This window comes from Microtus ochrogaster, chromosome 17 (genome assembly GCF_000317375.1).
Source record: "Microtus ochrogaster isolate Prairie Vole_2 chromosome 17, MicOch1.0, whole genome shotgun sequence".
Classification (NCBI taxonomy): domain Eukaryota; kingdom Metazoa; phylum Chordata; class Mammalia; order Rodentia; family Cricetidae; genus Microtus; species Microtus ochrogaster.
Genome location: NC_022019.1, coordinates 10,729,247 through 10,739,765, shown reverse-complemented (window position 1 = coordinate 10,739,765; position 10,519 = coordinate 10,729,247). Strand labels below are relative to the sequence as shown.

The 10,519-nt window shown below is 40.1% G+C and overlaps 1 protein-coding gene and 1 pseudogene across 1 annotated transcript in view; one reads left to right on the top strand and one right to left on the bottom strand.

Moving 5' to 3' along the window:
- The window catches only part of LOC101995083, a 7,902-nt pseudogene extending 5,103 nt beyond the window's left edge, over positions 1 to 2,799 (top strand).
- A 657-nt stretch (positions 2,800 to 3,456) lies between these two features.
- The window catches only part of Cdca2 (cell division cycle associated 2), a 37,633-nt gene continuing 30,570 nt past the window's right edge, over positions 3,457 to 10,519 (bottom strand). The window contains exons 15-16 of the mRNA XM_013349256.1: positions 7,517 to 7,688; positions 3,457 to 4,782 (exon numbers count right to left, since the gene is read on the bottom strand). Coding sequence (XP_013204710.1) covers positions 3,608 to 4,782; positions 7,517 to 7,688 — 1,347 coding nt within the window. The 3' untranslated portion in view covers positions 3,457 to 3,607. The remainder of the gene's footprint in view (positions 4,783 to 7,516; positions 7,689 to 10,519) is intronic.

Genomic DNA, 10,519 nt, shown 5'->3' with positions numbered 1-10,519 from the left:
ATCTTATACCTGTAAGAATGGCCAAGATCAAAAAGACTGATGACAACTTATGCTGGAGAAGTTGTGAGGAAAAGAGAACACTTCCGCATTGCTGGTAGGAATCAAGCTGGTACAACCCCTTTGGATGTCAGTGTGGTGATTTCTCAGAAAATCAGGAAACAACCTTTCTCAAGACCCAGTAATACCACTTTCGCGTATATATCCAAAGGATGCTCAATCATGCCAAAAGAACATGTGCTCAACTATGTTCATAGCAGCTTTGTTTGTCATAGCCAGAACCTGGAAACAACCTAAATGCCCCTCCACCAAAGAATGGATAAGGAAAATGTGGTACATTTACACATGGAGTACTACACAGCAGAAAAAAATGACATCTAGAATTTTGCAGGAAAATGGATGGATCTAGAAAACACTATTTTGAGTGTGGTAACCAGACACAGAAAGACAACTATCACATGTACTCAATCATATGTGGTTTTTAAACATAAAACAAAGAAAGTCAGCCTACAAACCACAATCCCAGAGAACTTAGACAACAATGAGGTCACTAAGAGAGACATACATAGATCTAATCTACATGGGAAGTAGAAAGTAAGAAAAAGACAAGATCTCCTGAGTAAATTGGGAGCATGGGGACCTTGGGGGAGGATTGAAAGGGGCGGGGTAGAGGCAGGGAGGGGAGCAGAGAAAAATGTAGAGCTCAACAAATATCAATTTTAAAAAAAACCAATTAAATTCATGGTTCAGTTGACAGACATTGTAAGTGGAGGTGGATCATGGGAAAACTTTCCTGTCATAGAGACATTCTTGCTGCACTCAGCCCCTGCTTCCTGCTTCAGTTAGCATGTGAGAACACAATTCTGCCTCTTCCCTTTCCCAGGTCTTACGTGGTCCCCCAGATCCATGTTCACTAGCGGCCCTACCGAAAGTACTCAGAGAGTTCGAATCATCAGTGCTGAAGCAAAAGCAATGGATTTAGTATTGAATTGTGCCTATACCTCTAGAGTTGTTCTGACAGAGGCCAATGTTCAAGCCTTGTTCACTACAGCTAACATCTCCCAAATTCCTTCCATAAGACCAATGTGCTAAGAATATGATTAGTCATTTGGACCCACAAAATTCTACTGGAGTCTTTATCTTTGCTGATCATCATGGTCATGAGGTCATCAAAACAACACATCCGTAAAAAGTTTCTGTGTGTCACCAAAGGAAAGAGTTTCTGCAGCTGACAAAAGATAACTCCTAAGCATACTAGATAGCCATGATGTAAAGGCAGAACGACCGGGAAGAACACGTTTATGAGAGCATTAGAAGATGGTGTGAAGCAGAATGAAAGAGAAGTATACTTTCTAGAAATTTTTGCCAAATGTGTTTTCCTTTGATGGAAAATATATTTATCAAGAAAATTCCACCTCAGTTTGCACAGGCCATAGTATGCAGAGGCTTGGAATGAGTGCTTCTGAAATGTTTTGATGCTGCACACACACACACACACACACACACACACACACACACACACACACACGAAGCAAACAGTGCCTTGTCTAGACATAGTCACAGGAGAGTTTAAACTATGCAAATCACCAAATGACTTAAGAGAAGTTTGATGTGGGAATGATTTCTTATTAATAAAGAAACTGCCTAGGCCCATTTCATAGGCCAACCCTTAGGTAGGCGGAGAAAACAGAACAGGATGCTGGGAGAAAGAAGCTGAGTCAGTGAGTCGCCATGGTTCTCCAACTCCAGGCAGATGCAGGTTAAGATCATTCCTGGTAAGCCAGCTTGTGGGCTACACAGAATAATAGAAATGGGTTAGATTAATATGTAAGAGCTAGCCAATAAGAGGCTGAAACTAATGGGTCAGGCGGTGATTAAAAGAATACAGTTTCCGTGTAATTATTTCGGGTCATAAGCTAAACTAGCCATGCGGGCGGCAGGGTCCTGGGGATGCAGCCCCGCCGTTCGTATTTCAACAGAAGTTGGGATACTTCTATCACCAGATAATGACATTTACATCGCAGGAGGGTACAGGTCAAGCAGCAGTGAGGTCTCCATTGATCATAAGGCAGAAAATGATGTTTTTGGATGTATGACCATTTCATCAATAGATCGCTATCCAAGCCATCCTTGCTTCAGGCCAGAATAGGCTGCAAACTCATGCACTTCAGTGGTAAAATGTAGGCAATTTTACCTACATGTGTATGAAGGCGATGGAAGACACTCCCTGCAGTCTGTGGTGTGCTATAGCAGCAGAGAGAACTGTCGGACACTGCCTGTGCCATGCCGACTGCAGAGTTTCACAATGCTGTGGAACACAAAGGAATGATCTATGTTTTACAGGGGGAATTTTCCTCTTCTATGAGCCACAAAAAGACTACTGGGGATTTTTAACCCCCATGACTGTTTCTAGAGTCCAGGGCTTGGCATCTGTGTACAAAGACTCCATCTACTACATAGCTGGAACCTGTGGAAATCATCAGTGTGTGTCTACTGTAGAAGCCTATGATACAGAGCTAAATAAATGGGCTTGTAAGGACTCTCCATGTGATCAACCTAGGAATCCATACCTTAAGATAGTACTTTTCCAGAATAAGCTCCCTTTAATTGTCCAAGCTACTCAAGGGACCATAGAAGAACACATCTTCAGAACCAGTAGGAAAAATTCTCTTTACCGGTCTGATGACATTGCTGGTCAGTGGATGAAAGTGTATGAGACCTGATTGACTGTGGGGCCTTGGCAGCCATTTTGAGTGTGCCTCAACTAAACTCTATCCTCAGTGTCTTCAGAAAGTACTGTAAGAAGTGGCATGCCTCAGCACTGTCACTGTCACCTCATACTGAGGGGCCTTGTTGGGAAACGCTGTCAACAATGAAGAAAGCCGAGAGACTTTTGTATACAGAAATGGGTGTTCGTAAAGATTGTGCCGTTGGGAGGGATTTGCTTTTACCTTCATGCCGTTTTCATTTCACTAAGGACAGGGAACAAAGTGTAATTATAAACATTTTTCCACCCCTGGCATTAAAGTATCATTCTAGAATTTTGTGATAAGTAGTCCCTGAGAAACCAGGTAAATCAAGACAACTATGCACTCTTAAAAGCAGTTTGAGTATTCCTGGGTAGACATCCAAAGTAGTTAACATGACTTTATTTTAAGTACGGTAACATTATGAGACAGTATCATTTACTTAGCTGTCATCCCTCTAACACAGAGAAGCACTAACTTAGATCCTCAGTTTTACTATTTACATGGATTTATTTTTGTGTACTGTTTTCAAGTGTAGAAGATTAAATGTGCTCTGTGAAACTGAAAAAAAATTGCAGAAACACTGCTGAGTTTAAAAATGAACATTTCAGTAAGACTAATAAACCTACTTAGCATTTGGAGGGAGAAGATATACAATAGGTTTTTTCTTTTGGATGATGAAGAAATTCATTTATTTCTACTCAAAGTCATCACAACTCAAATGCTTTTTATTAGAAACAAGCAATGCACTGAAGCTGAACAGGGATGAAAGTAGCAGGGAGGAAGCTGGGATCCCTCCTTTTAAGAGCCAATGCCAGGTGAAACTGTCAGTTCCAGAACCAGTTCTCCTGTGCCCAGCCCCCTCATGGCAGTTGAGAGCTCTCTCCCTTCTTGAGAAAGGATCTTCTCTTGAAGCCTGGTGGCTCAGTGGTACTCTCAGCATTTGGGAGTGTAGATACACAGATGCTCTTCCTCCTCCTCCCAGGTAGCTTAGAAGAACCAACACCTTGGCCCTCACTGCCTGGGATGGACGGCAGGGCACCTGTGTTTTGTCCCGAGGATATAGTCTCTTCTCTGGAAGAGGACATACTTTCAAATCCTCTGCTGTCAAAGGCACAAATTGTCCTCCTCCTTTTCCTTTCCTTGGATGTGGGAGGAGTGGGAGGTAACATCCATACAAGCCCTGTATCTTCCAGGCTTCCCTGGAGCCTTGAGCTGCGTCTCACTTTGGGTTTAGTGCTTGCTCTCTGAAAGCTTTGCTCTAGGGCGGCAGATAAATCTTCACAAAGCTGGAGATTCCCCACAATAACCTCTGAAGAGCTTTCCCCACTGCAGGAAGATGCAGAGTTACCGTTCTGTTCCAGGTATGAACTCTGTCTCTCACAAAAGTTCCTAGAGTATCTTCGTTTCCTTCCTCTACCACTCGTGATGCAGCCGTTCTCTGCATGTTTCCTTCCTGCATTCTTACTGGGGCTTGTAGATTCATTTAGATTTTTAACTAGAATATCTTCTGAACAATTACGCTCCCCTTCTGAGTCAGATGGGAAAGGGTCACACTGCAGATTCCCCTTTAGAGCCGAGCATGCACTCTCTTTCTCACACTTTATATTCATATTCTCTGAAACCGTAAGGCTATCACAAAGATTTTCTGTATTTTGCTCATCTTTGGAAAATTCCTGGCACCAAGGGCTACACAGAGGCTTTGGACTACCTGACACAATGTGCTCTTGGGTCACATAAGCACAAGGCACAGGATTGCTTTTGGTCTTGGTCTCAGTTTTTGGTTCCTCTGCACGTTGACACTTACTTTCTGCTCTGGAGTTACTGTTTCTGCCTGTGTCCCTGTTGCTGGGGTTTGTGCCTTCCTCAGAAGCAGCAGTGCCCGGCAGCAAGCAGCAGCACAATTCAGATACACGAGACTGGTCAAAGGCTGGATCCAGCTCAGGCAAACCTTCCTCCAGAGGTAAGAGTGTCTCTCTTTTGACGGGAATTTCAAGAGAGATCACTTCTTCCAGCTCACCACTTACGCTGAAATCATCTATGGCATAGAAACACACTTAAATTCAGTTACAAAGGAACAGTGTAATGCCTATGAAATGAGCAGTCTGTGACTTACAAAAATGTGCTCTATGCAACACTGTCTTTTAAGCTTTCAGAAAGTACACAACCTATAATCATCACACTGTTCTTGCGCACATCTGTTGTTCTCCGTCCCTTACCGTCCCAGTCCATAGGTTAAGAACACAAGTGTTCAACCATGGAATAATAAAGCACACAAGTTCAGACTATGAAAATGAGACTGCTGTGTTAGTTTCCTTTTCTTTAATGCACTTCTCATACGAAAAGGTGCAATAGTGTGAAACAGTTCTTACTTACTGAAAAAACAGACATCACTCTTTTTAAATTCTTCTATCAAAGCCTTCTTAAAACAAGGTGATAAAATCAGAATTCTAGGGTACATGAAGAATAACAGCTGAAATGTGCAGGTGTCATGGCTTCTAAGAATTCCCATAAAATATATTCAATAGATACAAAAAAATATAAAAAGTAAACAGAGCCATGGAACCCAATCTCAAAGTCCCCTCCTTTCCGACTAAGCTTCATCCTCCAGACAAGAACATCACATGTAGCTCTCTATGTTTGCAGTACTTCATAGGTGAGAAAGCCATTAGTAAGGTTTGAGATTGAGAAGGGACATGTCGTCCTAAAGCAGAGGTTCTCAACCTTGCTAATACTGTGACCCTTTAATATAGTTCCTCATGCTATGCTGACCCCAACACGAAATTCTTTTCGTTGCTACTTCATAACTATAGTTTTGCTACTGTTGTGAGTTGTAAATATCTGTGCTTCCTAATGGTGCTAGGTGACCTCTGTGAAAGGGTCATTTGGTCCCCAAGGGGGTTGCGGCCCACAGGTTGAGAATCACTGTTCTTATGATTCTAAATCAATGCTATTAGATTCTATCTCTATTATCTAAAATAATGTTTTTAGTTGGTCATTCAAATGAATATAAAAGATGTTTTAAATTAAATAAAAGCTGGAAGATTTATATAAAATATACTGAGCCTAAAGTTAAAAAAACAAAAACATTAATCAATCTGAAACAATACATTCATGATTAGAGTATGTTAAATAGTATGTAAAGTTAGAGATTCACACAAGTCATGATTTACAATGACCATATTAGCTAGGATCTTTTATTAATTTAAAATTAGTATTGGTATATTTTTATAGCATCCCAAGAAAAAAGAGATGTTAGGGAGTAAACATTATAGAGAGAGATGAAAATAAACTAAATTGTCTTAAACCCTCTTTTCAGGTGACAACAGCATTTACAGATTAAAACCACTGAAAGTCAAAGTATTTCCCTGCAATGAAGGTAGTAACATTTTAATAGATATGAAGAATCAAGGCCAGATTAAAAGAAGGTAGAAATGGCAGACCTCCCATTTCACAGCATTCCATAAGACAGGACAAGAGCAAAAGAAAGAAGCCAGGAATGAGTAATTCTGAGTATTTGTTAAACTCCTGCTCTGCCCTCAAGTTGAGATGCCTGCAGAAGCCAGTCTACAGTGACACACATATCACTCATCTCGAATTCTTTAAAAATGCATGCTAAGGTGATATGAAATTAGACAAAGGTAACTACTTTAAAATGGCTACATATAAAAAAAAATCAACATGCTAAAGGAGGGATACTTTTTATAACAGTTTAAGCACAAAAACTCAGCTTAAACTTACACATTAAAGGGGCTAGAGAGATGGCTAAGGGGTTAAGAACATTGGGTACTCTTGCAGAAGATGTGGGTTTGGTTTCCAACACTCCATGGCAACCCACAACCATCTGCAACTCCAGTTATGGGGATCTGATGCCCTCCTTCTGGCTACAGCAGGGACTAGGCATGTATATAATGAATATACATACATGCAGGCAAAACACTCACACACACAGAATGAATAAATCTTAGGATATAAATCACCTTGGTCTTTGCTTGTTTGTAACAGTAACTCTCAAGGTAATCAAGACCAACTTACAAATAAACATCTCTAGATTATAATTGCAAGGAAATGTTATAAGGCTAGTTTTTCTACTTTCCTATTTCTGATATTAACTCTTTTTTTTTTTCAGTTTTTTGAGACAGGGTTCTCTGTGAGCCTTGGCTGTCCTGGAAATCTCTGTAGACCAGGCTGGCCTTGAACTCAGAGATCTGACTCTCTCTTCAAGTGCTGGGATTAAAGATGTGTGCTGCTACCATCTGCCACTGTCATTAACTCTTAAGATGTATATATTAAAAAGCAATCCTTTGCCTACTTTGTGATGAGCCACACAATCAAAATATAGTAAAAAGTAGATGAACAGAAATAATCTCCCACAAAATTACATGCAAATTTTGTGTTTGAATTTTTCTGATAAAAATGATGAGAATTTCATCAGACTCTGATAGAGCCTCGACTCCTCACAGATTACAGGCTACAACTTCCTTTACTGATAATGAATTCAATCTTTTTTTTTTTAAAAAATAAAAGTGAATGGGAAAAGGTAAGAGAGAGCACATGGAGGGGGTGAAAGAAAATAAGCTCAGTCCCAGCACTCGGGAGGCAGAGGCAGGTGGATCTCTGTGAGTTCGAGACCAGCCCGGTCTACAGAGCTAGTGCCAGGACAGGCTCCAAAGCTACAGAGAAACCCTGTCTCGAAAAACAAAAAAACAAAACAAACAAACAAACAAACAAAAAAAAAAAACAAGAAAATAAGCTCAGACTGAGAGACGCACCTGAACATGTCCTCTGTGTGCAGTCAGCCAGAGCTGTCATTTCAGAGACTTCAGGCAGCTCAGGGATAGGGCTCAGGAGTGGCTTTTTGGATGCAATGTCTCTTTTCCCATATAAGCATTTCTCAACACTCTTCTTCCCCCTTCTTTTCTTTTTTCTGTAACTTTTTAGAACCTGAAAAGATACGTATTCAGACACTGACTGAGAATGATGTAGGCCCCCCTGCTCAGTTCTGGCCCTTTCATACATAAGAAATTTCTAATTAGCATTTACACAGTAAATTCTTTTAAAGTTGTGCATTTTTTGTTTTTTTTAAGAAAAACTTAAAATCAGTTATTCCATTTAAAAAATGGAGTTCAAATGACAGCAAGAGAAAGGTAACTTACATAAAGTCAGATAAAATATGAATCCAAACTCAACTGATAATGCACAAACTTTCTCGATTTCCAGAGTATTTGTCAAAGTAAAATGTCAGATTAGATGGTATAGTGTTGCATAGAATTAATTAATGAGATTATTTGTAACTAGGCATAATAATCCAAGATTACTTAAGAGCCCCGGTTGCTCTTCTGAGATCAATCAATTCCCAGCACCCAAGAAGACAGCTCACAACTGTCTGTAATTCCAGTTCTACGGGACCCAATGGCACCTGGCACACACAGGCAAAACACATACGTAATAAAATACCTAATCTAGCATGAATTATCTACTGAAGTGCTATGGGAGGCTGCTTTCTGTTCATAAACCTGGTTGAAGAGACAGCAGGTGCTTAGATGACATTGAAAGGTAACATAAATCTGGATGAATTTATGCAAACAATAAAGGAATTAATCATGATTAAAACAAAGAGGTCGCACAGGCTCGGGACAGAGCTCAGAGTGCTTGCCTACCATGCAAAAGGCTCTGCTAGTATAGTAAGAGGCCACAATAAGACATCCGACTTATAAAAAATGTGACTATCCAGACTTTTAAAAAAATACTTTAATAACTTATGGAATGTAGGATTATATTTGATTCATAATGCCCTACCAATACTGAGAAATAGTTATATTTAAAAAAGTTCCAAATGGAAAAAAACTTTAAGGACATTATAGCATTATATTGAAATACAAGACTTTTACTAACAAAAGGGATGAAATATATTCTCAAACTTTTAATACAAAACATTATTTTTTGACAGTTAATACTTCAAGAAAGTGAATCCATTCAGACATTTATGGAAGCAAAGCCAGTTGATAACATGTGCGGTGTGAACTAAAGTAAACATGATGTGGCCTTAAAGGCTTCCTGGTCGAAGAGTAAAGTCACCACCCGTAGACACCATTGTCAGACTACAGGCACATAGAGGAGGACCCAGCTGCTGAAAGGCTTTCAAAACGCACAGAAAGCACAATGTTCACTGTGATCTTGGGGCAACTGTCCTGGTGGTGCAGCACAGGAAACATACTTGCAAGTACTCAACACAGAGCACAGGTGGCAGCTGGCATATGCAGCCCTGGCATCCACGCAGGAACAGCAGCTAAGCAGACATAATTAACCTTGTATAATACAGTGACTCCAGGAAAAGCATTGCTTTCTCTACGCTAAGGCGGGCAAACACCCCTGCGAATTTATACTCAAAAAACAGCCTACAAGATTTAGGGGAAACTAACAGTGTAAGGGAATGGATGAGATTCAAGAACACAGAAATGGCACAGAACTGTGTGTTCCTCAAGATATCTATAGATAACTTGTAAAAATAAAACCAAATACAACATTCCACACAAAAATAGTTTTAGAATGCTACAAGATGAATGTTCTCCTTGGTGATATGCAATATACATTTAACATATAATTCTGTGAGAAGTTCTCAGCATAAATAATCTCTATGCACATAAGAAAAGCGCTGGGTAAATATTTTTCCATTAAACTTTCTTTTTTATGGAACATCTGTTGACATTTCATGGACTAGATGAAGAAATCTGGCTTGGTCAGTGGATGGGGAAGCCAAGAGAAAAGAAATATTTTAAGGTGGGGTTCACAGATGTGCTACAGAAGAGAAACATTTGGATTCTGGGTTCAGAGTCTATCACTTAGCTGCCAAGCAATGTCAAATGAATACCCCATTGTTCCTTCATGCAGAATGGGAGTCACAGCAGGATACTCCACATAGACCATGGCTAAGTCATCAAGACAGAATGTCCAAAACCTGCACAAACTCAAGCCAGCAAAAATCCCAGCATGAAGGAGGGGGAGTGGGTAAATCCCACCCCTAGCCAAAAAGCTATTTACAAATGATAGGTGGTAGGGGAAGGAAAAAATCAGTTTTCTTCAAGGGACAGAGGATACTGGGTATGTCAGCCACATGGCAGACCTCATGCTCAGGAGTAGATGGACAACACAAATCTGACTCCATGTTTTTTTAGTGGTTTTTTCTTCCTTTTTTTTAAGAGAGAGAAAAAATGTAGTTGCGTGGATAGGGAGAGGGGAGGTTCTGGAAGGAGCTGGGGGAGGGGTGCAGGAAAGAATATGATAAAAGTATACTGTATGAAATTCTCTAAGAACAAGTAATAAAAGGAGCTTGAATGCGAACTGATTAACACAGGCCTTGACCAATACCCAAATTCCTTTCCGTTACTTTGAGAGAGGAAAAATACCACAAGGAAACTAAATTGTTAAATAAAAGTGCCTATGGCTTACAATGTTTTGATAATGTATATACTCTGGAATGGCTCCATCAAGCTAATTAGCATACTCATGACCTTACATACTTTGAAAACATGAATGTCAAACAAAATGAACTGTGCTGAGCTTACCCAAAATCTGCTAAATGTTAATGTGCTGGATAGTTTTATATCAACTTGACACAAGCTAAAGACATCTGAGAGGAGGGAACCTCAGTTAAGAAAATGCCTAGGGCTGGAGAGATGGCTCAGAGGTTAAGAGCACTGCCTGCTCTTCCAAAGGTCCTGAGTTCAATTCCCAGCAACCACATGGTGGCTCACAACCATCTGTAATGATATCTG